Source organism: Volvox carteri, assembly GCF_000143455.1.
Source record: "Volvox carteri f. nagariensis unplaced genomic scaffold VOLCAscaffold_15, whole genome shotgun sequence".
Taxonomy (NCBI): Eukaryota; Viridiplantae; Chlorophyta; class Chlorophyceae; order Chlamydomonadales; family Volvocaceae; genus Volvox; species Volvox carteri.
The window spans coordinates 1,056,041-1,082,097 of NW_003307558.1; the positions used below are offsets into that span (position 1 = coordinate 1,056,041).

General features: G+C 53.8%; 7 protein-coding genes across 7 annotated transcripts in view; 3 read left to right on the top strand and 4 right to left on the bottom strand.

The window, feature by feature from the left end:
• Positions 1-591, bottom strand: part of VOLCADRAFT_104405 (uncharacterized protein) — a gene marked incomplete at its 3' end in the record, with an annotated part of 2,605 nt that extends 2,014 nt beyond the window's left edge. Inside the window, exons 1-2 of the mRNA XM_002949701.1 lie at positions 392-591; positions 86-234 (exon numbers count right to left, since the gene is read on the bottom strand). Of these exons, the coding sequence (XP_002949747.1) occupies positions 86-212 (127 nt within the window). The 5' untranslated portion in view covers positions 213-234; positions 392-591. The remainder of the gene's footprint in view (positions 1-85; positions 235-391) is intronic.
• A 1,967-nt stretch (positions 592-2,558) lies between these two features.
• trx10 (thioredoxin-like protein) lies at positions 2,559-4,062 on the bottom strand (the record flags this gene model as incomplete). The annotated part of the gene is made up of 6 exons (XM_002949702.1): positions 3,940-4,062; positions 3,806-3,869; positions 3,490-3,743; positions 3,208-3,271; positions 2,806-2,959; positions 2,559-2,689 (listed from the first exon to the last, which is right to left on the bottom strand). The coding sequence occupies exons 1-6, from the start codon at positions 3,999-4,001 to the stop codon at positions 2,559-2,561; spliced, it is 729 nt and encodes a 242-aa protein (XP_002949748.1). The 5' UTR covers positions 4,002-4,062.
• Positions 4,063-4,511: 449 nt separating this feature from the next.
• On the top strand, positions 4,512-8,320 carry VOLCADRAFT_120788 (uncharacterized protein). Its single transcript, XM_002949595.1, has 8 exons — positions 4,512-4,595; positions 6,148-6,319; positions 6,629-6,672; positions 6,756-6,916; positions 7,123-7,192; positions 7,378-7,441; positions 7,545-7,704; positions 7,978-8,320. The coding sequence occupies exons 1-8, from the start codon at positions 4,521-4,523 to the stop codon at positions 8,036-8,038; spliced, it is 807 nt and encodes a 268-aa protein (XP_002949641.1). The 5' UTR covers positions 4,512-4,520; the 3' UTR covers positions 8,039-8,320.
• Positions 8,321-8,456: 136 nt separating this feature from the next.
• On the top strand, positions 8,457-11,290 carry dnj1 (molecular chaperone; the record flags this gene model as incomplete). Its single annotated transcript, XM_002949596.1, has 7 exons — positions 8,457-8,598; positions 8,706-8,788; positions 8,862-9,043; positions 9,134-9,215; positions 9,413-9,527; positions 9,702-10,010; positions 10,284-11,290. The coding sequence occupies 7 exons, from the start codon at positions 8,457-8,459 to the stop codon at positions 10,643-10,645; spliced, it is 1,275 nt and encodes a 424-aa protein (XP_002949642.1). The 3' UTR covers positions 10,646-11,290.
• A 431-nt stretch (positions 11,291-11,721) lies between these two features.
• On the bottom strand, positions 11,722-14,841 carry VOLCADRAFT_90091 (uncharacterized protein; the record flags this gene model as incomplete). Its single annotated transcript, XM_002949703.1, has 7 exons — positions 11,722-11,956; positions 12,170-12,398; positions 13,145-13,300; positions 13,856-13,977; positions 14,110-14,318; positions 14,390-14,482; positions 14,665-14,841. 7 exons carry the CDS (start codon positions 14,839-14,841, stop codon positions 11,722-11,724), a joined length of 1,221 nt encoding a protein of 406 aa, XP_002949749.1.
• Positions 14,842-16,196: 1,355 nt separating this feature from the next.
• On the bottom strand, positions 16,197-18,494 carry VOLCADRAFT_104408 (uncharacterized protein; the record flags this gene model as incomplete). The annotated part of the gene is made up of 8 exons (XM_002949704.1): positions 18,364-18,494; positions 18,182-18,263; positions 17,895-18,029; positions 17,636-17,723; positions 17,209-17,309; positions 16,928-17,000; positions 16,481-16,614; positions 16,197-16,395 (listed from the first exon to the last, which is right to left on the bottom strand). The coding sequence occupies exons 1-8, from the start codon at positions 18,476-18,478 to the stop codon at positions 16,197-16,199; spliced, it is 927 nt and encodes a 308-aa protein (XP_002949750.1). The 5' UTR covers positions 18,479-18,494.
• A 364-nt stretch (positions 18,495-18,858) lies between these two features.
• VOLCADRAFT_104409 (uncharacterized protein) lies at positions 18,859-25,940 on the top strand (the record flags this gene model as incomplete). Its single annotated transcript, XM_002949597.1, has 15 exons — positions 18,859-18,963; positions 19,101-19,203; positions 19,434-19,556; positions 19,684-19,751; positions 19,867-19,932; positions 20,138-20,344; positions 20,735-20,823; positions 21,241-21,412; positions 22,486-22,602; positions 22,804-22,875; positions 23,150-23,271; positions 23,425-23,664; positions 23,946-24,090; positions 24,236-24,533; positions 24,722-25,940. The coding sequence occupies 15 exons, from the start codon at positions 18,859-18,861 to the stop codon at positions 25,468-25,470; spliced, it is 2,676 nt and encodes an 891-aa protein (XP_002949643.1). The 3' UTR covers positions 25,471-25,940.
• Positions 25,941-26,057: the final 117 nt, after the last annotated feature.

Genomic DNA, 26,057 nt, shown 5'->3' on the forward strand with positions numbered 1-26,057 from the left:
CCACATGGCCGGACAGATGGAGAGCGGGCACGGGGCACGGCAGCGGGTGCAAGCGAGGAATGAGCGGCAAGGCAGCACGACTCACTGCTGGCGGGCTTGGCGTGGTGCTGCTCCAGGAACTCGTCCCTGTACTTTCGGGCTTCGGCCAGGAGCACGTTGAACTCTGCAATGGTGTGGTTAGCGCGCAGGACGTCCTCGCCGTGACAACCCATGCTTGCCAAGAGCAGCTGCTGCCTGACGGAACGAGGGCCAGCAGCAGGGCGTGTCAGGATGTTGGATGCACGGGACAGGCGGAGTGGCGCGTGGGCGCGCAGCAGGAGTGGCAAGCGTGCTGTGTGGCAGGGTGCGGCGCGGCAAGGCGGCAACTAGCAACAGAAGATGAGGCGCATACTTGAAAGACAGCGGCCGTCTCGGCACCCCGGATGGCGTGGAGCGAGCGCGGCCTCCGCCTGTTGGCGACGCCGCTGCTAGTTGCGCCCACAGGTCGGCGATGTGGACGGGCGGCTTGGCTGACGCGCCGGCCGAAGAGCCCAACGGCCCGCTCGGCGAAGGCGCGCCGTAAGCGCCCAAGTCGGTGGGCGGAAGGGACTGTTGCGGGAGTTGGGATGGGCGAGCCAGTTTGGGAGGCATGTTGATCGTGGTTACCAAAGTAGAAGTGGGGTCAGCGAAGCGAGAGGCTGGCTGGCTGCCGACCGCGAAAGCGAGTTTGGTATATAAGCTTAAAAATGGAAAGAGGTGAATGTATGGAATGGAAGGCGACACAGGCCTGCATTTATACAAGTCGCGGCACCGTACGAACCGGACGCTTCAAGGGGGCTGGGTGAATCGGAAGGGCGCCGGAGGAGTCGGTACGTCTTCGCATGGTGAGCATGGGCGTCGGCAGCTGCGGTAACGGGTGGGGCGCTGTGACAAGCGGAATGCGGCAATGTATGCGCCACACGGACTTCCGCGGCACCCTGCGGACCTGTAGGATGGGGTATTATGCAGCAAACAGTTACACAACCATTGTAGCTGTACATGGACACGGTGGGCGCTTGAAATGGTCCTCGTCATCCCACTATCCACGGTCACCATCTTAGGAAATGGCACCATCTTACAATATGGGTTTCTGAATAGAGGGCGGACTAATGCGGGCAGGTGCTTGATGAGCGGTCCTTCCATATACCACTGCCATAACCACAAGTATGCCGCCCCTTAGTCTGGCCTCACCACGTAAACGCTGACAGACATGACTTACGTACTGAAAAGAGGCGGACTAATGCGGGCTAGTTTAGACGACAGGTCGTGCGCCAGTACCACGGCCATGACCCAAGCTATGCCACTCCCTGTTTCTTGCCTTACCTCGTAAACGCAGACCGACACCCCTTGACCAGAAGTGCGCCACATTTTCATCTGCTGGCGCACATGCATGCTTTGTGGACTGGTGTAATGCGACCAACTTCAATTTGTGCTCGGCAAGCGCGCCACTGCGTACCGGATATGTTCGCGATGTTGCAGAGACGCTGCACCTCGGCTTCCGTGCGCAATGCGTAAGATGTTTGACCCCGCCGACCAAAACTGCACGTGCCCAACTGAAGAAAGTTACGGTGGTTGTCCAGCAGCTTCTGAGCCTGCTGCTTGCTGAGGTCCTTCCGGAGCTGCTGCAACACGGCTAACGCAGGAGCGGCCATATGCACTGAAAAAACCTGCTCCAAGTTTTCTGCGGCGTCCATTTCAGTTACACAGCTGTGACCGATTTTCCAGTTCTTATGTTTAATTTTGTGTATGCTATCTTTAATTTGCGACAGTTTGTATTTTGACTTCAGACGAAAAAAGATGCTGTTTGCGTATGTAAGCAGGCGCCACGTCTTTTCGAAAAGTGCCGCTTCGCCAGGCGCTTCATCTTCCGCGGCCATTCCATGCGCGCGTGTTCATACCAAGTTATATGCTTTCAGTTACGTCAAGACAGCCATACATTCCTACGGTCCTGCTTGCCGCGTGCAACTGTGGCCAGCATGCTGCCGCACAAGCGCGCTGACACACCACGACTTTTCGCCAAGAAAATTTACATACACTTGTACAGGCGCATTTTTCGAAACGCACGTGCGCATCCGCGAAGCAAAATTCGCTCCTGGCTTTGGGGACGAAGTACGGAGGGTCTATTCGGCAGAGTACGACCGCTCACATTTGTGCGAGGGGCTGCTTAACTATTCGCGCACGATGGCCTGTGAACCAAACTGCTTAACACCTCTTGGTGGCCCACCTCGTCTATTATCCATTAAATCCCTGTGCGATAATCAGCCGCGTAATCAGAAGCGCACGCGGTAACTCCCTCATCCAAGTATCGCAACATGCATACCAATAATGTGTGCTTTTTCACTGAGAAACCTAAAATCCCAGCATTAAAAAAACCTAAATTCCCGCTTTCACAGTGCACCATTCAAATACCGCTCGTACGTGATAAAAAGGCCGGCTCACCAACATTAGTCTTCAACGCCAAATCTGATACAAAGTGTAAGCTTGAGCACAAGGTATTTCACAGGGCACTGGCTCTTGTCCCACGAGGTCCCCGCTGCTTCTCAGGCGTGGTCGCGGGGCATCGTCTGCCGGGGCCCAGCCATTGCACCAGCAGGCGCCACAGGGCTGGAGGTCCTGCCTTGCGCACCCGCGAAGGGCAGCGGAGCATCCGACGCCAGCGCCTCGAGGTTTCCTGCAGTTTCGAGCATTGCTGTGAGCTTTGCCTGTGAGCTACTGAAAGCAGCGTACATACCGCACTGTGAGCCTGGGCGTTCAACTTTCCCAAAGCTCCTAAGTCGAGTATCTTACCCTCGAGGACTTGCCGAGGCACTCGACCGACTGCAGCAGCCAGCGGCTCGCCCGTCTTATCGAAAAACACGAAATGCGGGATGCCCCGGACGCCAAACTCAGCAGCTTCAGGCGCCCACTTAGAGTTCTCGATATTCAGCATCACAAAGTTCACCTGCGGAGCAATCGGAGCGGGTGGGGTTACACGCACAGCGCAATGAGATGTAACCCTGCAGTCGATGGCTTGTGTGGGTTTGCGACCCTCCGGCCATTTGCAGGCCTGGCATGCCGGGGCTGCTCGTAAGAGCACCGTCCAGCACCTTCGTGTAAGTGGAAATGCAGAACATCGGACCTAGCATTCAGCGATCAGGAGGAGCAGCGATCAGGAAAAGGTGCAGGTTAAGTCGGCTTCGCATGCCCCACCTTGCCCTGATACCGCTTCTCGAGCTCGAACTCGTCCGGTACCAGCTCACGGCATACCTCGCACCTGCCCGAGAGCAGAAGTAGGAAGGGACGGTCTTCGAAAGCACCGCCAGCCCAAGGTTGACCCAAGCCAATACCCTTTCTTAACTCCCTGACGGCGGATACTTAAATGGCACATCCTTAAACCCCTGAAGTGGTTCGCTGCAAGTGCCGCCCGCAATATACTCATTGCAAACGGAACCTCACGCGTTGACCATCCATGGCCAGCCCTCACCCATTTACCAATTGGCGTAGAACTCCACTAATGTCGGCCGGCCATTGGTGAGGGCTACGTCAAGCGGTGTGGACCTCTGCTCCAGCGTAGCCAACGAGGGCGCAGGAGCTCCGAAGCGTGGCAAAGAAAACAACAGCACGGCCGCAGCAACCGCCCCAACCGCAAGGCCTAAGTTTCCCCGTTCCGATGGCAACACCACCGGTGGTGTTGCCACCGGGGGCGTTGAAGCACCAGAACTTGACACCCCGCTCTCGACCTTAACCTGCGCCCCCAAGCGGTATGATATGGTGACCCGAGAAAACTGGCCTTCCAAAAGCGCATTACCTCTTGTGATGTCGTCTGGGTGGTTTGCTCAGCGCGTACTACTAGAGGGAAGCAGCGCGTTGGCCTGCATGAGCCAGCAATAAGTTACGCCTTTGGAGCCCAATACCTGCCAAGGCGGTAATTCTCTCACCCACCTCAATGTCCGCGCCAAACCCATTCGAGAGAGACAGGGGTCCGAACGTACAGCTTTCTTCATTTTTGTGCGGCCAATCACGCCTAAACGCCACAATATATCGTCCCTAGACTTTGCTGTAGAGCAAGATTAACCAGCAAAACTAAAGACAGATCTATATCTTTTGTAACTTATTTCTCAATTCCTCCAACCAACGAGAAACCGCTAATCGGCAAGTGTCTCCTGTGGTACTGCTGCACTCACCCAATATACTCACATTTCAACCAGCCATGCATAACCAGAGCTCTTCTGTAACCAAACGAACGAAATCGTCGGACTGTGATAATCGCTATCGTCCAAAAGCTGTACAACCGATTGCAGTCGTGACCCTAAGTTCACTGATGTTAACAAACAGCAAAGTGTACACTTCTTGTACATGTTAGGCGCTAATCCTGAATGTGGTTAAGGCAATGTAGGTACAGGCGCCCTTCGCTGAATAGTTGGCCCGTGGGTGGTTGGGAGGGGGTAGGTGGACAGGGTAGGTAGCTCGGGGCCTGCCTCAACAATGGCCCAACGCACTACATCTCTCCCAAGGCATGTACCATGGTATCAACCGGCGGCTACACTACTAAGTTCACGGCTGTCCATGGCATGCCATATGAGGGCCGTTTCCGCATGGTGAGGTTGGCTTTTGGGTTTACGTACGGACTGCGGCAGACATTTGCGCACACGTACGAACTGCTACGGCAAGTTCCTCACTCTCTAAAGTTGCCACACGTCACATTCGAGCCAATGGAGCCGCTGCCAGTACAGCTGTGGTAGTCTAAGTACGCAATACGGCTGCGTTAAACGATAAAGTTGTTTTTAATCAACTTTATTTAATAAATATTATTTAATTAAGAACCTTTACGTAGTTTTTTGGTGCATAGGACCTGACGCGTAAAAACTAGACTCTGCTATGCTTACTCTGGTGCAAAATACCAGAGTTTACACGGTCATAGGGCTACTTTTTACTTTGTCAAATTCTATTGTCAAAAATTAGACAACTGGTGCATAGCATGTGCTTACTACCTTGGCGACGCTTACGTTTGAGCTAAAGCAGTTTACTCCTCAGAAACACTGGTATGCTTTAGCTACAAGCGGCTAAACAAGGTGTGTGTTGTAGCGTGTCATTAAGCTCGGTGCTTACCTCTTCATCCCGTAAAGGGAAACCGAAGGGGGACCAGCGTTTCCCCTTCGTTTTCTTCCCCATTGGGGAACCAAAGTCTCCGTCCCCTTTAGGGGAAGAAGGGTAACACCCCTTCGTTTTCTTCCCCTTTGGGGAACCAAAGTCTCCGTCCCCTTTAGGGGAAGAAGGGTAACACCCCTTCGTTTTCTTCCCCTTTGGGGAACCAAAGTCTCCGTCCCCTTTAGGGGAAGAAGGGTAACACCCCTTCGTTTTCGTCCCCTAAAGGGGGAACCCCTTCGGTTCCCCTTTAGGGGATGAATGCGCTGTAAGGTAGCCCTTCAAGCTACGCTAGAACGTAGTAACGTCGAACGGTCTCGCGGCAGCCCAGGCTGTCAAGACTGACACATTGGATGCAAAACGTATATCCGAAGGGTCAAGGTAGGTTGCGTTCATCCTCACTGTGACCTGCCGCAGCTCTACACCGTTCACGTTGACTTGCATTTTCCCATGTAGGCCAACAAGCTCCCGACACAGCCGTGTACACGACTCTATAAGTTAAACACCAATTCCCTCTCGTGCAAACCGCTGAAAGACTCGATCAGTAGGCCATAGAGTGCTCGTACTCTCATTTAACTGACACTGTACTCTATATTCAGCGACTAGGCGGCCTTTCCTGTTACAATTGAATTCATACTGCGGCGTCTTTCCGATTCCCAAGCTAGTGCACCAGTTTATGTAATCATCTTAATACCCGAATACCAAGCCATGCTCTTGCATGATTTTGACTATGAGCAATCTGTTAGGGCAACGAGGGTACGGAGCAACGTCGCCGTACTTGATCAAGAGGTCTTCTTGCGCTGATATGATGTCCTAATGCACCAACTCTTCCATTGAACATTCTAGCTAGAGCAACAAATTATCTTTGCAAAATTTTATTTTAACATGTTTGCACGCACCTGTTCTGCTGGTCTGGGTCGCCGTCCATCGGCTTTTAGTACCGCGGTCCCTAATCGTAGGAATGTCGTTCGTCACGTAGGCCCAAATCCTTTGGCAAATCCACAGCTTCAGGAAATGATGGCGAAAGCGATGCAGGACCCGAACTTTCAGAAGCAAATGCAGCAGATGCAGGAAATGATGAAGCGACCGGAGGTTCAGAAGCAGATGGCTGAAATGCAAGCTGCTGCACAAAATCAGCAGCTCCAGCAGCGGATGCAAGTGCTGAAAAACGACCCGGGTGGGTACGAGTGGGAGGCACTTGGGTTTAGGTGCATGACCGATAGCGGAGGTGGCAGTGTCCTCTCAAGCCTTAAGGGACTGGGTTTCTGGAAGGGTTAGAAAATTGAAGGATAGACGACTTGTTGGTGACATATTTGACTCCAAGGTGGAATGCCAAAGGGGCCTAACCTGTGCTTATCCCGTGCTCTAGGCGCCCTGGACACTGCGTAATCCATGCACGTCATGTCCCGACTGGCTTCGGTGGTAGAACCTCCCTTCATGAGTCATGGGTAGCGCCTTATCACAAACCTCCTTCTGTCGGATGCAGAATTCGCCGAGGTATTCGCGGACATCCAGAAGAATGGCATGCAGGTATGACTCCTTTGGCACTTCATTGCCTGTTGGCCTCGGTTGCGTTTCTCATGACGCTATCCTCTGCTGTTCAATGTTTCCAGGCCCTCATGAAGTATTACAACGATCCAGCGTTCTTATCAAAGCTGGGTTCAAAGATTGGCGACGTTGGTCAGTCAGCTGACGCGGCATCCCCTGTGGCTCCTGCAGCCGTACCGCCGCCGGCACCTGCGCCTGAGATCAATAACATCCGTGATGCGGCCAGGTGTGCAGAATGCTCTTGCATGGCCTTGCGAAAGCCGCACTACCGTTTATGTGCAACGTTGGGGCAAAATCGGTTTCACACTGTAGAGCCCCTACGTAGTTAAGAGCCGTCATACTGCACTGACTAGGGTTTCGGAGGACTTCAACGTATTAGGTCGTCAGTCTCAAGTGCGTGCCTTCTTAGAGCTTCTTCGCTTGTTGCCATAGGTGGGGTGATGAAGAGGCGGTGGAGGACTTCATCGCTATTGGGAAGGACATCAACGAGCCGGACACGCAGGTAAGCTACAATCAACTTGTGGTTGTTACCAGGATCTGTGTCTGCGCGCCCGCGCTACATCACTCTGGAAGTGCACGGGAGTTGCTATGACCCATGGTTCAGCATCCTTTGGGCAAGCGCTCGCTGCATTGTCAGGTATGGTGATCACTGTATTGCCTGGTGTGCTGGAATTGTCTGTTATGCAGGGAAGGACGGCCTTGCATTACGCGGTCGCTTACGATCATGCTGTCATTGCAAAGATGCTTTTAGGTGAGTGCGGACGGTCCCTTTCCCCTTCAAATCATTGCGGTACCCATGTTGTTTTGTAACTGATGTAAGTGATTTGATTGGCTAAAATATTTTGCTGGTGCAGACGAGGGTGCCAACGTGGAGGCGCGCGACTCGATGAATAACACGCCTCTTCACTACGCTTGTGGGTATGGACGGGCCCCTCTAGCGCGTCTTCTTTTGAAGGCAGGCGCCAACAAGGGCGTGCAGAATAACACGGGGAAGACGCCGTTGGAACTTGCGAAGTGAGTGGCCGCATGTTAACCTAAGGTATAGGAAGAAGCATTACTGGCCCGTACAGGTACGAGTAGTGGCAATTTTTTAGTGCCGGCCCTCGGGTGCCTCTTTCCTCTTGCTCATTGAACGGTTTTTGAACAGTACTTTACGGCGTGAAGTCAGGGTGGGGTCAGGGTGGGGTTTGACCGGGTATGATGTAGGCGAGCCGGTGCAGCATATGCGGCTATATCTTTTTGCTCACGTCAACTCTATGCCCCAAACGGTTCACCCTTGCTCTGCAGGTTGGACCCCAGGAACCCTGTGAATGCAGACGATGAGCTCCTGAAGGACCTGCAGCCATAGACTGCCTTTGGCATCTTCCATACATCAGACTGGTTTCCTTGCTGGCGACGCTAAGCGTCTTGCGGGTTGCACGTGCCAGTTACACTGCCTCCCTCATTGTCAGCCTTTTTGTTTTTATGTGAAAAGTTGTAACTGCGGTTTGGAATGGTCGAGGGAGGATTTTCCATTTGCCTGAGCAAAACGTCTTTCTGTTTGAGCGAACATTTGTGTTCGGAACAACTGGAAGGGTCTAGTGGCGTACGGCTTTCGAGGACTTGAGCTTCTTGTAACTGGCAATATCATATCGCTAAAGTCGCTCCTACCGAAGCATTTCTGATTATTCCATATTGTTTAATAGTCGCATTTAGCAGCTGTAAACAAGATGTTCGGCGGCTTCCCCTTCGGGGGCATGGGCGGTGGCTTTGGTATGGGTGGAGAGATGCCTTCGCGTGGAGGTTCTGGTTCCAAGAAGGTAAACAACAACCGCTACTATGAGCTGCTTGGCGTCAGTAAGGATGCATCGTTGGATGAGATCAAGAAGGCGCACAGGAAGCTAGCGCTCAAAATGCACCCCGACAAGGGTGAGCGCGTTTTGCTAATGGAGTTTGACGCGAGTGCAATAGAACGGAGACGAGATATCTCAACTACGAGTTTGGTAACCAAGCATGCACGAACGGGCGGCGTGCAGGTGGCGACCCAGAGAAGTTTAAGGAGATCAACGAAGCATATGATGTGCTGAAAGATCCCAAGAAGAAGGAGATTTATGATCAGGTGCGTGAAGTATGGTTCACACATTCCTAGTTGCTCAGACCAAGTGACTCGCAAACTGTTCATCTTGTTGCAGTATGGTGAGGATGCCATCAAGGAGGGTATGGGCGGCGGTGGAGGCGGTGGCGGTATGTCTGACCTTTTCGAGCAGATGTTTGGGATGGGCGGCGGCCGCGGCCGGCAGCGGGAGCGCAAAAGCGAGGACGTGGTGCACAAGTTGCAGGTTCCGTTGGAGGACCTGTACAAAGGTGCTATCAAGTGAGTGTAGAGTAGTAGACATCGGTGGGTGTTCAAAGGTGGACAGTGTTTGTAACCGTGTTTGTAACCCTGCTGCACCGGGCACCACAGGAAGCTGTCCATGTCTCGCCAGCTCCCCTGCGATGCGTGCCACGGGTCTGGGTCCAAGACCGGCAAGCGCTATGAATGCCAGGTGCGTTTCGTGCAATCTAGTATGGTTGTCCCTCGTGGAAATGTGTTTGGTATTTACAGCGGGACATACCGAAGGGATATCACGTGAGCATGGACTTCCCATGCGGTTTCACATGGTTACGGAGATGGAACTTTGTTTGTCGTGCGTGATGTAGGTGAAGCACTTGTTAATGCGTATGACCAACTTTCTATACGCAGGTGTGCCAAGGCACGGGCGTGCAGGTGCACTTGCGCCCCCTTGGCCCAGGCATGATGCAGCAAATTCAGTCCAAGTGTGGTAACTGCGCTGGAAGCGGATACAGCACTCCTCTCGGTAAGTAAGTGGAGATGTTTATGGTATTCGGAATTGGTGCGGCAGCCGGATTGCCGAAATAGAACTTCATGCACAATTTCAACGCCTGAATTTGAGTGCCCTTTCAAGTGGGCTACGTATATTTCCAGCCATGCATATCCTGATGCGTTGTGCATAAATCTATGCGAAATGCAGGCGACCAATGCGCCAGCTGCAAGGGCAAGTGTCTTGTAGCCGATAAGAAGACCTTCGATGTGCACATTGACGCGGGCATGAAGCACGGGTCTAAGGTCGTGTTGCGTGGAGAGGCAGGCTGCTCGGAGCCGGGCCTCGCTCCTGGCGACATTATCCTCGTGGTCGTCCAGAAGGAGCACGACGTCTTTCAGCGCGCCGGCGTGGACCTCGTGATGGAGAGGACCATTTCGCTTACGGAGGCGCTGACAGGCTGCACCTTCACCTTCAAGCACTTGGACGGGCGGGTGCTACGTGTCGCAATACCTCAGGGTAGGATTCAGGGCTATCAACGGAACGGGCATCCCAGAAATCTAATTTCTGGCGCCACCTGGTTTGCAGTCCATGTGTTCCTATTGGCGATGTCAGTGAACATTTGAAACGCAGGCTGGCATGTTGCGATGCTGCACTAAGCAACCTCGGTGCAAGGCATCAGTATTTGCAACCATGTTCCTAGACCGAACAGTTTTACACCGTGACTATGCACTTCTTCGCTTCAGCGCTTCCACAAATTATCTGTTGTATCGGCACCTCTTAACATGACAGGCGAAGTAATCAAGCCGGGGTCGTTCAAGTGCCTTCAGGACGAGGGGATGCCGTTCCACGGACGGCCCTACCAGAAGGGCAACCTCTACGTGCGCTTTAATGTGGAGTTTCCAGAAATGCTCAGTGAGGCACAGGCACAAGCGATCAGGGCAGCTCTACCTATGCCTTCGGCTGCAGCCAACGGCACTGGTACCATGGACGTGGACGACGTCGAGGACGTGCACAAGATCTCCAACATTCAGGATATTGAGTCGGAGCTCAAGTCGCGCGTGAACATCGCGAAGGGCACTGGCGAGAGCTATGATTCAGACGATGACGATGACATGCCGCGGGGACAACGGGTTCAGTGCGCTCAGCAGTGAGCAGCAGAACCTTTCAGCTTGCGCCTCGAGCATGAGGAGGCAGGTGAAGACAGCGCTGCACCCCCTTGACCAATCAGAACCGAAACAAGCGGCGGGTTGCAGTCGTGAGCCTTCAGCTACGTACCTAGGTATATCCTTGCTTGAGCAAGGTTACCATCTATGTCTGAAACTGATGGGTTGTTCCGAGGGAATTTTTGCTAACTCGGGCTTTGGGACAAGGGGAGGATAAGGGAGAGGTACGGGGGAAGCACGTGCACCGATGCTGTGCGAAACGTGGATGGGAAATTTAGGGGAGGAGAAAGCGTGCAGGTTAAGGCTGTTTTTGTGTCACTGCATCCCCCGAACACCTTGTGCCTGGGGGTTAACGGGAGTCCTCAAACACGCAATTATAACGGCCTCACGATAGGTCCACAGCTGTGGGCTGTGCTCGCGGATGTGAGCGTATCTTGAGCGCTGTCGGCATCCAGCGGGCATGATACTGAGTGCTTTCTAGGAACAGCAGTGATGTGCGGCGCCATATGCTTCGGAGCTAGGAATGATCAAATTTGGGGGTGGGTTACAATAGTGCTTTTGCCAACTAGCAGATGTGTGCTAAAATTCGTATTACGATTTCTTTCTACAGCTGTAACGGGGCTGCTCTTGGTGTATAACCATTGTTGAAGATGGAAGTGCAATACATCCGTATCAGATGATAGAGGCCATCCCCAAGCCATGGGGACCTCTGCCGTTGGGGAGGGCCATTTGTACCGAGGCTGTCTGCTCTTCGGGAGCCTAAGAATCCCCCCGAACGATTTTCACTGGGGAGCATTTCGCCGTGGCTGAAGCGCTCTCACCCGACACGGCCGACGAGTTAGGGAATGTCCAGGAGTGACTCGCGCCGCCTAACGCCGTGGATTTCCCGCAATCCCGGCGACCTTCCCGACGGCCCAGCACCGCACCTTTTTGTACAGCATATACTCCCAGCCCTACAGCAAGCAAAGCATCAAACGAAACCTCCCATTGCATAGATAGGCAAGTAGTAAGCGAAATTGGCTCTGTTGGTTTGGGGTACGAAAATAGCTTTTGCCTTACCAACTTCACTCGCCCCCATTAAGAAGAGCATTGCCAAAGCAAATAGGATAAAAAAGGCGACGGGTTGGAACAAAGCAGCTTCGGAATGCCCAGCCCCCGAGCCTTCCGGCAAACGTAGCTGGATAACTGCCGATGCGTAACAGGAGCCGGTTAACATTGATAATGACGCGGCCTATGAGGTCCAAGATTTTGATTCGATTCACCGTGAAGACGCTGACGACGCGGAACCATCGGAAGATACTGACGGTTTCAGCGCAGCTTAAGAGGAAACACAGCCAGAGCCCGGTCTAGAGTCCAAGTTAACACACGCTGTGCGGGAAGCGTACGTGCGTAACTTTGCAGCAGACGTGGAGAGCCGGACTTGCGTTTTGAGCAGCAGCGCTGGCGTACTTCACAGCCTGGCGGGAAGCAGACCTGAGGCGCGCCCCCGGTACGCCGTGAAGGGGGCCGGACCTGTTATCTCTTGGGAACAAAATGGCATTCACCGTCCAGTTTCCGTTTCGGCAACCACGCTTTGTAAACACCTTCAGCAAGCACTCCTGTACATGGACTGCCAGGGTGTCGTGGATGACTACCCGGAGGGCGCACTTAGCAACTGGCCCTGTGGAGCTCTGAATGGGTGCTCTTGTTGTGGGTACACTTTTATGTGCAGCGAGTGTCGCGGCCGCAGCTGCCCCAGGCCCTGTGACCAGTGCCGCAGGACTAGGGGTTGTAGAAGCAGCAGCAGTGGCGGAGGGGCCGGAGCCTGGGCTGGAGTGTTAAGAGGTGGTGCCAGGCAGCCCTTCCGCCACTGAGGGCAATGGTACGGTCGCAAGCCACCCCAGTACCGTCAGCCGCCGCAGCAGCCCCAGGAACCATGGTGACAGCGGTGTCCATGGGTGCTGCAGTTCTAGGGGCAGCAGTGCTGGCGTCGACTGACTGGCTGCTTTGGGACACCTGCAGCCCCGAAGCCACAGGGCCGATGCCTGCTTCAAGCGAAACCTGCTGTCCCATAAGGGCTAGGTTTCTGGCTACACACAGCTAGGACGGTGTCGTTACTTCTTGCCCAACACATCGATACAGTAGGTGCTTATGGACGGTCATGCATCACAGCAGATTGGTGTGACGCACTGCTCGAACTTCGATGCTGACAAGGTGGGTGTGGGTCGGGAGCCAAGGTGTGTTTCTATTGTTGTGATTGTCCCCGATGCATCACACCCGTGGCACTGCCCAACATTCTTGCCCCACGTCTCACCCTCGCTGTCACGTTGCCTTTTCCCCCCCAATCACCACGTGCTTACTACGCCACACACTCCGCTGCATCCACCCTTTTGCCGTGCCGTGCCGTGCTGCCGCTGTCCAACCCTCTGCCTTTCAGGTCCTGGCTGCGGAATCGAGGAGGGTATGTTGCGTCTGGACGGCTGGCACCTGGATTTCTCTATGACTTACGGGGCTTGCGATTGCAGAACCTCATCCCGGCTGTCGGTGTCGCGTTATGCCGGCATGGGATGCGCCTGCGGCTCATGAGCCTCTTCAGTGGGAGCAGCATGCATACTCCACTGCTGCAGCGCTGTCCTTCCTTCCAGCTGGCACCGCTGTACAGTACTGGTGGTACAATATCGTGTGCAGGTGTTATTGTGTGGACATTTCACACGTTGTACTTTTACAGATGGGGCAAGCCATACGGAACGCCAGACACCGAACCTGCAGCGGCATGCGCCCACTCATTCCTCCGTCTCACCGACATGCTCACAATTGCGTGTTTAGCACCGTATGGGCCTTGTGCGTGTCCTAGTATGTGTTTGCCTTTGCCCTGCAGTTACACGTGCCAGAAAGCGTTTGGGCCCCAGCACCAATGGTGGCAGTGGGAGTAGCAGCCCTGATACAGTGTTGGGGGACGCGCCGGTGCAGCTGCAGCCTCCCACGCACTCTGTATTGAGCCATGGCAGCGGCGAGGATGATGGGGTGTTTGGTGGCGAGACGACACGGTTGCTGCTACCCATTCATGGTCTAATGGGCCCCACTATCAGCGGAGGTGTCAGAAGCGGTGGCGGCGGAAACAGTGGCGACCAAAGCGGTGGTGGCCAAAATGGCAGCGGCGGCAGTGGCGGTGGTGGGACTTTGAGAAGTGAGATGACACGGCTTCCGTTGCCCACTCACACCGTGCTGGGCCGTGGTGGCAATGGAATGATGTGGTCGCTGCCGCATATCCTTGCCATGTTGGGTCTTGGTGTGAGTGGTGCAAGTCACCGCGGCAGAAGCAGTGGTGACATAAGTGGCTGCTGTGGAAATGGTGGAGGTGGAAGAGGTGGGACGGTAGCAGCAGTGGCAGAAGAAGTGGTGGAAGAAGTGGCAGCGGTAGCGGCAGCAGCAACGGGGCGTTAGGAGGCGAGCTGCCGCAGCTGCAGCCGCACCTGCACGCTATGTTCAGCCCTAACAGCAGCAGCGGTGGAGGGAGGGGAAGCGGTAGAGCAGGTGTAAGGGGCGGCATTGGTGGGACTTTAGGGGGTGAGCAGGTGCAAGTGCCATGCATGCGTAGTGCATGCAACGGTGGTGACGGGGCCTCAGGAACCCAGACGTCCCAGTTGCCGCCGTCTATGCATGCCATATTTGGCTCAAATATCTGGGGGGGAAGCAGCGGCAGCAGCAGTGCCGGTAGAGGACGATTGGGCAATGGCGGGAAATGGGCCGCACCTGATCGGGGACGAGGGAGGGTGAATAAGGGTGGCAGGCTTGCAGCAATGAGACACTAAAATGAACGAAAGATGCAGTGTTGGTTTCACTGCACTGCGGCGACAAGATTGGTATGACACAGGTTCCAACGTTGGGAAACTGACACCAAGTGAACACATCGGTGGCGGCAGAACGTTGAGCCCGTGCCGAAAAGTCATTGAATTGGGATTCTAATGTTAAGAAGCTCGTTATGTCAATTTTTCAGGGCGATTGGAGAGGGTCGACTTTTGAGGTACCATGTTTCGCGTGGCGTTTGGGTTCGAGTGTGGTCGGAAGGGGGAATCCAAAAAGTTGAGGTTGTCCATTCCAAGCCAAAATTTTTGTTTGTGCCCTTTGTTGCTGATCGAAAAGGCCTGTAACAAACTTTTCAGGACGCGGGCTGCTTGGCAGACGTCCATGTTGAGACATGTCATTATGCCCGGTATGCCATGGCCAAGGTCGACCGTTTACACTCAACTCTTGACGCTAGTCAAGTTTGACATTGTAAACGAAATGACGCACATCACAGCTCATGGCATCAGTTCAGGGTGCGGGTTACCAGTATGTCTATGTGTATGTCTATATGCATGTATGTTACAGGGTGGTATAGCTTCACCAGCGGCCCCCTTTCCCGAGGCAGTTCCCTGCTCTCCTCTGCGAGAGGGGCACCCTAATCCATTCACCCCATCCGACTTTAGAATGTATTCGTTGGGTTCAGCAACTCACCACCAGCATTCAAACAAATCTAGCGGATAAATGGCGCCGCAACCTATATGTATGGCTGCTGTACGTTCCGGACGATCCACCTTGAATGCCAGCTTCCCTGCTCGAGAGCAAAGATGGGTAGGCCTGTACCAGAGTCCTCATTACCCTGAACGCTATTACACCTGGTAGGAAGCTAGCTGGGGGACAGAGCCTTACATGATGGAATCTGTGTTGGAATAAGGCACTGACGTTGCATGCGGCCCCCTGACCCACGGGTTGGTAACCTTTCTAGCTCGTAAGAGGAGCGGTGACAGTACTCAGGTGGCACACCATGCAGTGTGCACCAGGTGCACCTTGCAGAGGAACATTACAATGTGCCGTGGATAAGAGCAAGGCTGTTCAAGCAGCTGTCAGCAATTTAAGTGGTGGCAGCATCCAACCATGCAGCATATGTCCACCGAACAACACGTGCATTGCCACCTTTCCCCGAACTTAACCAGAGGATGCCAAGCCATCATTGCCCCACCAAACAAATATCCATGTATTCCATTGCACACTCCATTCCCCAAGCCTTGCATCCCACACACGGATAATAGCTGCTTACATCAACGAGGCACATCCTGGGTCGTTTGCAGCAAGGTGAACCCCTCGCGCATGCACTGCTGCCATGGTGCAAGAGCAGCAACCTTCCGTGACTGCTCGCCGCAGCCACATTCTGAGTTGGCCCCTCCAGCAGAGCGACCTGGCGGACATGAAATGCTACAGCACACTCAACTTCACTCTGAATCAACACCAACTCCTCCTTGGACCGCGCTTCCTCCTGCAGCACCCGGCGCAAGCTTGCCTCCAATCGCAGCGCCCCATGGTTTGACTGTGCAGCCCAGGGATACCACTGTGCGTTGAGAGCCAGGCCTAGCGCTCCCTGCACGGCCGATGCTTGCCCAAGCTCCGGTGTTACCGATCCAGGTACAGCACTCCAGCTAGTAAGTTTCTCCCAAAGCTGCACAAACCGTTGCCTAGCGCGCCTTTCCTCCTTAATGGCAAGCTGCTATTGATGCCGCGAGTCACTGCTGCTATTGTCGACCTAAAAAGCCTCGGCTACGCGTTGCAGTTTTCTAGACCTGAAGAAAGTGTGGCGGCCCAACCCGCTGGTCTCCACCACGCCAGCGCCGCCAGGCCGCACAAAGTTGAGGCGCTGCTGGGAGGAACCAGACGTTCCAAGCCCATCCGCCGCATCGTCTGCCTCAAAGTTTACGGAAATGGCCTCAGGAGGCTCTAGCATCCTGCAATGCGGGACTAGAACAGGTCAAAAGCGATTCGAATATGATTTACCCTCGGCGCGTAACTAAACTGGAACGCAAAACTTACCTTGCACATGTTTCCCAGCTGTGTCGCACCAGCGGCGGGAAGCCAAGCACTGGGTGAATGTGCTCCTTGAGCCACGCCACCGTCGTTGCGTCGCCTGGATACCCCGTGCCAACCTCGCCTTGCAAACCCAAGGCCTGGAATGGTGCGATTCGCAGACGGGAAAAGTGCGACAGGTAAACATCGGAAGCAATTTGTGAAAGAATCGTCTCAAGGCAGGTTTACCCGCAGAAATGTGTGGGATACAAGCGGTCAGCCGAGCAGGAAACTGGCCCATCCATGTACTGATATGCCAATCCCAGGGCCGCGCCATTCCACGAATTTCTAAGTGTTTAACCATAGCTACATGCTGAGGCCCAGTACCTACAAAAGGCGCTAAAATTAAGGAAGATCTGTTTCCTCTGGATCCGTGATGCGCAGTGAGACGCCATGTGTTGGGAAGGGGCATACCTGTCGACAGTCAATTAAGGACTTGTCCCGGATTACTTTCGCAATAATACTCGCAGCGCTAACAATTGGATAGCTGCACTCAGAAAAAATGACAGGGTTTGGGGCGGACAAAGCTTAGCAAGATGCGCGGGAAAACGCTGCAAAGCTTGCAGGGAAGGTCGAGCAAAAGACTCGGAGAGTACGCCTGTAAACAGTGCAGCCCAACAACAGCCACGCGTCGCCTTTGTCCTCCGAAAAGCAGCGTTCCGTACGCAAGGGCGGACGCCGTGCCGCAATCTTACAGCGAGTCTGCCTTGGGGCAGACGGTGAAGCTTATGCCCGGAAAGGCGCGGCTCAGTCGCTCGCTGTGGCGGTCCGCATCTCCAACTGTGTCCACGTAGACCTGGCGAACCAAGGCACAAAGAGCCGAATCCACTTTTAATGCCAAGCAGTGTGTACTAATGCAAGCCGAAATCGACCTGAGCCGGGATGTACGGCAAGGCCCAAACGAGTGCCGCTGAGTCAGTGATCCATTCAGGCCAGCTATCGGAGCAGTTTAAAGACAAGATGCAAGGGAATCCATGTAATTGCATGCGCCGTTTTTAGCGGATTGCCGGCAGACAGAATCAGGATAGGAAGCTGTATCCCGAGTGCGTGAGCAACGCTGGCTTACGCTAGGCAATGTCCCTCAGCAACTCCACCCAGTACGCGCCAGCTTTCATGGCGCACCTGCTTCACGCTCGCGCCGCTTTCGAGGGCCGTGCGGATCACATGGCAGGTTGCATCGAACGCCAGGGAGTTGAGGCTGACCTTATCCCTGTGCGCGCGCGTGTAAACGGCAGGGGGAAACCTCATTTGGCTGCCGCCGGGTGGCCACTGGCTTGGGCGCCCTGTTCGACGGGACGGCAACTCAGTCGCCCCTGTCCCGTTCCAGGATTCGCCAGTTACCCAGCAGCCAACAGGGACCCCCTTGGGATAATGCACCCACCTGCCAAGCATATTGTGGCTGATGTGCTGTGCTGACATGATGTGGGCCACCCACCCAACACTTGTGTTGGCATCGATGGCTCGGAAGAGCTTTTCGCGAGCTTCATGCGTAAGCGTCTTTGAGTCCGCATATCCCCTGCAAAGCGGCGTTGAATTCGTCCCCCATTGAACAAACACATACAATGCATGAAATTTTGACACCCTCTGCATTACTGATGTAGCCGACATGGAGGTACAATCCGCACAGCAACCGACAAGTGCACCATGGCTCACATACACACCTCACACCTGCCGGAGATATCAGAACTCAAAGGGCAAAACGCACTTGCGTAAACCATTGGGCCCAGTACGGGGCCACGGCCGGCTTCATCTGGTCAGAGGGGAAAGCCGCGCCAATTGAGTCGGTTGGCAAGTTCAATAGAGCAGCCGCCTAATCCTTAAGCCCGAGACTGAGCCATAACGTGCCTCACCTACACCTAGGATGCATGGCGACCGGATCCAGTCCTCGTCGCCGCGCACTTGACTAACAACTCTTGTGCCCGCGACACACGAAAAATCCCTTGAAGAGGCATTGCAGTCGCCCATTAGTATGTTATTTGCTAATGCTTAAGGTTAAAGAACAGTAAAGGCAGGTGTAATACAGAGCCAACCGCAGGATAACTGCGAGTCTCGGAATGCTGTGCCTGCTCATGTACGGGGACCTCTTCCTGTCTCGTTGTCTCCAAATGCATAGGGAGTACCATCTTTTCAACTGTCCTGACTTTTCACTAGACAGGTAATCCCTTATGCTAATTTTCCAATATCGCACTTCGCGTCCAAAAGCAGTTGCCGTCCTGACTATAACAATTGTAGTCTTCGCTGATTCCCGTCCTGTAAACTAGCTCCGACAAACCATGTTCCCATATTGGCAATTTATTGTGGGCACCTGAAAGGGGAGTTACAGTACACGCTAAAGTTGCGGACAAATGCATACAAACTTCTCGATGCACCGCGTCAAGGTCTACAAGCTGAATGTGGAAGGGCAGTGGGAGGATAAGGGTACCGGGCATATTAGCGTGGAATACATGGAGGTGCGCTCGGCGGCGGAAAGGGTTCTTGACCGCGCTTTCCATGGGTCGCCTCCGACATCGCGTATGTATCATGGGTTGCCGGAGATTATCCACTACCTTACGGCTGTGTTATGGTCATGGTGCCGCAACTTCTGCAGCAAGCGCACGCGATGGGGCTTGTGGTAATTTCCGAGGAGGAGAACGGGAAGACGCTGCTCGTGCATCAAATATCACGCGAGGACATTTACAGCCGCTCTGGTGGTGAGGGTGTCCAAGCCAGCAATTTAACGTTAACTTGCAGAAACTGACCGGCGCCGTTGAATGCAGAGTCGACAATTATCACGTGGCACGACGCAGAGATATCGACAGACGTTGCAATTAGTTTTCAGGAGCAAGTTGGATGCGATCACATCTGGTAAGCGGGTTGCCTGGACGTGGTCGCGGTGCGACGGTGGCCATATTATGAAGGGCTTTTCCCGTATGCACGCCAGGCAACAAATCAAGCAGGTTCAGCAAGAGGAGCATAGAAGACATCAAGGTAGGCAATGGTACTATTCGCTTCAAGCGATTCCTGGGACCAAAGATCGAGCATTTCGCAGATCACGAGCGGGGCCGTAAGTCAACTGTCGACGAGTACGACCAGCCGACTACAAGTGGGGCACATATCGGGAATGGTAGGTGTATGGGGCTTGCAGGAGCGCGAGCTGGCGGATTTGGAAATCGATCCCCGTCACCTCGCAGGGGATTTCTTGGAAAACGAGCTGGAGCTCCCGGCGCCAGAAAGACGCAATTTGGAGGACGTTGCAAAGGTGTGGTTCTCCAGCCTCAGGAGTATGGTCTGCAGAAGTAAACAGGACGGATTAAGAACGCGTCGGCCCAAACCCGCATGGCATGCAGGCTCTTTCACATGTTCCACCGTTCCAGAGGGATCGGGTAGCAGCACAATTGATGAAACAGAACTACCTCCCAGCGTTACTGGACCAGTTCAAGGTGAGCAGGGCTTCACTCTTGGAGGGTAAAACAGCCCAGGCCAGTGATGATGAACCTTCGTGCGGTCGCTACAGTTGGGCGCGCGGGAAAGAAGGTGTTTTTTAATGTTGATAGATGTAATCGTCGTGTTAAATGAGCGTGCGGGCGATCTAGTCAGTTATGTTGCCCTCTTGCATCCACGGTGGTTCCCGAATTGCTCATGCAGCAATGCGAGGACCTTGAAGATAGCGAAGGGCTTTCCCACATGTATACTATCGTGCGGAGCGCCATAATGTTGAATGATAGCAGCGTGCTGGAGGAGATGCTTCGGGAGGAGCACGTAATGGACGTGCTGGGAGCTCTGGAGTATGACCCGGACGTGAAGCAGCCCCAGAAACACCGGGATTTTCTGCAGAGCCATGTGCAGTTCAAGGTGCGGGGAATAGAGACGGCGACTGCCGGCCCGGTGCATTTGCGGACAGAGTTTTCGTTCATATGCGTCGGGCTCGATGGTAATCGACGGGATCTTGGGAATGGATTCCTTGCTGACGAGTATAAGCGGCGCATAAGCTACCCAGGTTGTGCGAATAACTTCGGGAAACAATATGCTGCTAGCCAATCTAGCTCCGTTGGTCCACCCAGCCGTGGATGTCACGTTTAGAGGAATATATACCTTTATATGGCTGGTGTACCTTAGAAGCCCGCATCATGATTGCTGTTACCATGACTCATCTTTGGTTAGGTTAACGGACTCCCCGCGTGTGTGCGCCCAATTGCGTGGCGAGTAACCTAACCATGCTGCTTTCAACACTTTGCTGTGTAGGAGGTAGTGCCCATCACGAATCCGCAGATCCTTGCTAAAATTCACCAAACTTACCGGATACAATATCTAAAGGACGTTATCCTCCCACGGTAAGTTTCAGGCCACTTAGATGGACCTGGAGAGGCCCAGTATTTAGGATAGCCCTGGCTTTGTGATTTGTCCTTATGGCGAAGGTGGCAGTTTTTATCTGTCAAGGTAGTGGTTCATGCATGCTTCGGCAGCTTCGCGTCGTCCTGTAATCTTCGCTATCAGCATCGGCCGAGTTGCAGTCGGGTCGGTTTGTAGCCTTGGGTTCTTGAATGATTCCGTCGTTCCATGGGGCAATCATAGATTTTGGATGAGTGCAGCTTGGCGGGCAAATTCCAAAATGCACAGCCGCTTGCCATCAGACCCATGTTTGTGCGGTATGTGGTGTTCTTGTCCTGTACGACATCCTGTCCTGAGTACCCAAGCACTGCACGGAAAATATGCTGGCCCGACTTGCTGTCTGCATGCGATGTGGCCAGGTCCCTTGACGACGCGACATACGCCACGCTGTCCTCGCTGGCCTTGTTTAATAACATGGAAGTTGTGGGCGCGCTCATGGCGGACGCTAGCTTCCTGCCCCAGTTGTTCCAGCGGCTGCAGCAAACGGACCCCAGCGATGCCCAATGGCATGATTTGGTGGCTTTTCTGCAGGTACGATGATTTGCTCCGGCTTACGGAAAGGTTGAATTATTTATTTTAGAGGGTTGCCATGTCAGCAGTGATTTTGAAAGTGGTTGCTAGTGACCAAGTGGTTACTGAGAAAATAATTCATTTCCAGGAGACCACCTAATATATTTTTTGACGCTTGGATGGGAGCAGTGATGCTTCACTGAGCTCGGCTCGGGACGCGTTGCCGTACATAAGACGGGTTCTATCTGTACATACTTCCGGCCAAAATGTTCTGTACATACATCCGTGTAAACAAACAAATCAATACATAAGCGTCGTCTTGGCTGTTCAAAGCCGTGGATGAGCGTTGTGAAGTTGGATCTTCGCATGCATGGTTATAGTTGGCTCCTGTTCAGCATACTCGCTGCTTAAAAATATTTGTAAGGTGGTTACCAAGGAAAATCTCCAGAGTAACCACTTGGTCACTAAAAAATTACCACGGTGAAAGAGTTTTAAAATTACTGCATGTCAGGGTTTCATGCCATGGTGTGACGACGTGAGATGTAGGGTTTAGGGGCATCACCTCTTAAGGGTCTTGTACTTAAATGACATGGTCTGCGTGTTTACCGGTGTACCGCCCTCTCCGTCTATGCCTTAATGAACCGATCTTCACAATAACTGTCGAAATTGCTTCCGACAACCAGGAGTTCTGTAGCTTGGCGCGTCATCTGCAACAGCAGCAGCGGGGCTCTCTTTTCAACAGGTTGATCCAATTGGGTTTGTTTGAGGTAGGTTTCTGTGGGATGGTGGGAATCTAGGAACAGCGTACATTCGGTCTCTGTGTTTAGTTGTGAAGCCGTTGCGGACTGTAGCCAGCCAGTGAGCGTCGAGTCTCCCACGTGAAAGGGCGGAACCGGTTGCTTTCTAACAGGGCAACACTGGAAAGGCTAGATGAAGCTGAGGACGCCACAGCTGGGAGCTTCCGTAAGGCGTGGCGTGCTGATTGGTAGGCATTGTGCGTTGGGGTTGTGAGTTGCCGAGCTGGACTTTTTGGGTGTGACAGCTGGAGCACAACCTTATCCGGCATGGCGGTGTTGCTGCTGTTGTTCGACCAGGTCGTGACGCGGATAATGCTCCACAGCGCGGAGGACGTTAAGCTGAAAGCGACGGACATTCTTATGTCCTCGATGCAACATGATGTCCTGGCGCTACGGGAGTTCCTCTACAAGCAGGTGATGGCTGTTGCGAGCATTGTCAGGCTGGGAAGGCGAACTGTTGGGTTAAAGCCTAGGATTGGCCTGTCTTTTACGTGGATAAGATGAAGCTGGGGAAGCTAAACCGGCGGGGATTATCGGGTCCCACTTCACAGTGTCTTGTCGAAAGACTACGCGCAAGCCTGACGCTACCTTCTGTGTTTTACTATCTCATTGCAGCCAGAGCACACACTGTTCGGATTGCTGGTACACGAGCTGTCGGATGGGCGGGACACAGGGCTAGCAGAGCAGGTATGCTAAGATATTTGCCCTTGAGACAGGGATGCTATTTCGCTAGGGACAGAAGCGCCTGCTACGGGGCCCACCACTATGCGCATATCAAACCGATATTGGAGTGTGACGCCGTGAGTGTGAATTCCATTCTTTTCTTCCGATCCTGTGTACACGATTTTTGGTGCTGTTTCCCTCGAGCGTACGGTGGCGGCGTTTGCTTAAAATGGCATCAGGGCCAAACTCAATGTGAAGAGTCGGAACTGTTTCCCGTCGTCACGATAACCTCCCTCAGGTATGCGAGGCCATTAAACTTCTCATGGACCCCGACAATATGGAACAGCCTGTGGAAAAAAACGAGTTCCTCGAGGTGTTTTATGATAAATACCTTGACAAGTTGATCGGTGTCATTCTCAGGTGAACCGTCGTTTACAGAAGGGTGGCGCTGGGCGGGGTGGTAAGGGTCATGAATGCGCTCACTTCGGGCTGCCGCTGCCAACTTGGGGGACGCATAAAGCCTCCTATTGGCATCTGACGTAGGCCTGCTAATGCATAATGTCCTGATCGCAGCGACTCGAGCATTAACTCGACAGGAACTCGCGCGGTGCCGGCCACGACGCTGGGCCTCATCCTGGAGCTGCTCAGCTTTTGCGTCCAGAACCACTCATACCGAATACGCTATTACACACTGCGGAATCATTTGGTTGAGAAAGTGCTACGGCTACTGCACAGACGAGAGCGATGGCTGGTTTGCGCCACGGTGCGCTTCATGCGGGTCTGTGTCGCCTTGAAGGAGGACTTTTTTACCAGGTAAGCAATGACTGCAACTTATGATACAATCCATGGGATCCTTGGGCTTATGTTGTACCAAGCCGCTGTCCTGAGAGGATGTAGCCGGCGCATACTGTTGGTGTGGTTAGCCATTTTACCTCCGGCGGTCTGAGGTCATGGATCCGTTCCGTGCAAAGCACGAAGTCTGTATGACTGTCTATGGGTTGTAGACCTCCGGAGCAGCAAAGGTTTTGGACTGCCGTTGATAACGAGTTCTATGCTCTTTTTGTGTTAACGTGTGATATGCTTAACTGAAACAGGTATTTGTTACGGTACAATTGCTTCGGGCCAATCATGGTGGTCTTCTTCGAAAACGGCGAGCGTTACAACTTGCTCAACTCCGCGGTTCTGGACCTAATTGATTATATTCGCAAAGAGAACATTAAACCAATTCTTGATCATCTGGTGAGTGGCAGTGCACTCCGAACTTGTTCTAGATAGTACTTATCATCCCACCTGACTAGCACTGACGGCGGCCTACATGAATACTAGATAGATGTATGACCTGGCGCCATTAGCCTCTGACCCCGTGTACTTACAACTGTGGCAGGTTGAGACGTACGGCCATCGCTTCGATGAGTTGACTTACGTGGAGACATTTAAGCAGCTCCGGTTGAAGTATGACCAGGCTCCGGAAAGGGCTGGCAGCACCGGAAATGGCACTAATGGGCGCGGCGATGAAGAGATGACGGACGCATCAGGCTCAGCAGGGCCTCATGCCGGATCGGCAGCTGCCAACCTTCGGGGACGGACTTACGTCTTCTCGTCGACAGGAATGTCGCACCAAACACGGGTGGCGGCGCAGCACGCACATGGGCGAAGGAGGAGGCGGGACGACAGGGAGCCCGGTGAGTCGTGGCGGCGCGGCTGAGCATGTTTTTGAAGGCAGCAAGGACCTTGATGCCTGGTGATCGATCTTGTGACAACAAAAGGGAGGTGGACAAAGGCTTGCTTTGGGCCACCAGTAATCGCTAGCACTATGTAGTGCATAGAGCCTTAGTGACAAAGCATTTTCCCCCCTGATAACGGCATGCAGACAAAGACGAGGAGGATTATTTTAGTGAGGACGCGGACGACGAACAGGAAGAAATGCACCGGTCTCATGCGCACAAGCAGCAGCACCATCCAGAGCAGCAGACCATACGCGACAGCGTCAAGGGGAGCAGCAGCATGCATGCGACGGACCTGGGGACGAGGAACGGGCCACGCGGAAATGGCCGTGACGGGGAAGGGTACAGCGGAGCTGGCGGCACAGACGGATGCGGGGTTACAGGTGCAAGGGGCGGGATGGCTGGTGTGGCATCTGGGGGTGGCGGGACACAGACAGAGCCAGCGCTGGCGGCAACAGCCCCCTTGGCGTCATCGCACGCAGCTAGGTCAAGCACGGATAGGTCGGGCGGTCTCCAGGCTGACGGGCAGCAGCAAGGCTTGTTAGGTAGTGCACAGCACGAATCGTCACGACAGTGGCCTGGGCTGGTTGATTACGATGACGACGACGACGCAGCTGTGGGCGAAGAGGGCAATCATACGACTATGGCAGAGCCGTCACTGCGTCAGCAGCAACAGTTGTTGGAACACAGACAAGGGCCTGGCAACGGTCCAGTTGGCAGCAGTGGGACTGGCCGGAGCCCAAGTCTGGATCTGGGGCGGAGGGCCCGAAGTGAAATGGAAGACAGTAAAGTAGATGGAATGGAGGAAGGCAGTGCGGCGGGAGGTGTGCAAGACCAGCGGAAACGACTACGTAACGAGGATGCTGGTTCGCAAGGCGGATCTGCACAGTGGTAGCGGGCTGGAGGCCGGTTCTACGTAGGAGGGGCCAGCGGTTTCCGGAGCCTTGCCGGTGACATGATGACCAATGGTGTCATATAACGTTTGGTCCGTCAACGTCCGTTTGGCTCTGGAAGGGTAGCCCAGCAAATAGATTTGGGTACACTGTTGGACAGCGTGGTTACAGGGTGCATTCGGAGCGCTGACCAAGGGAAAACCTGTGCTACAGAGCACTTGGGACGGGATTTCCAACACGGTTATCTCCTGTGCTGGCGGCAACTGTGCCAGTTGTTAGTGAGGCGGCTTCTCGGATGTCGTTAGGGTGTGTGGCTTTTACTATCTGTGGGGAAAGTGTGAGCGCTGCATATAAGCATAAACATGTGAATGATATAGGATTACAGATAGCATGCGCGCACGCAGACCATACTGCAGCGAAGCTGGGTGACCGATGTGCTATCAGCTTAGGGTGCGTTGTAGCAAATACGAGGAAATTCCCTGTCACTGTTGTGACGTCACTGCTGGTCACTGTTTCACTGTCGTGACGTCACTGCACGAAAGTCGACTTTGAATAGACGGAGTATCTGTTGACGAGGAGCTCCAGGTTT

Coding starts and splice junctions, on each gene's coding strand:
- VOLCADRAFT_120788 (XM_002949595.1), top strand. CDS start 4,521: ATGGTATCAACCGGCGGCTACACTACTAAGTTCACGGCTGTCCATGGC. Junction 6,673..6,755: donor TCCAGAAGAATGGCATGCAG/GTATGACTCCTT, acceptor CAATGTTTCCAG/GCCCTCATGAAGTATTACAA. Junction 7,705..7,977: donor ACGCCGTTGGAACTTGCGAA/GTGAGTGGCCGC, acceptor CTTGCTCTGCAG/GTTGGACCCCAGGAACCCTG.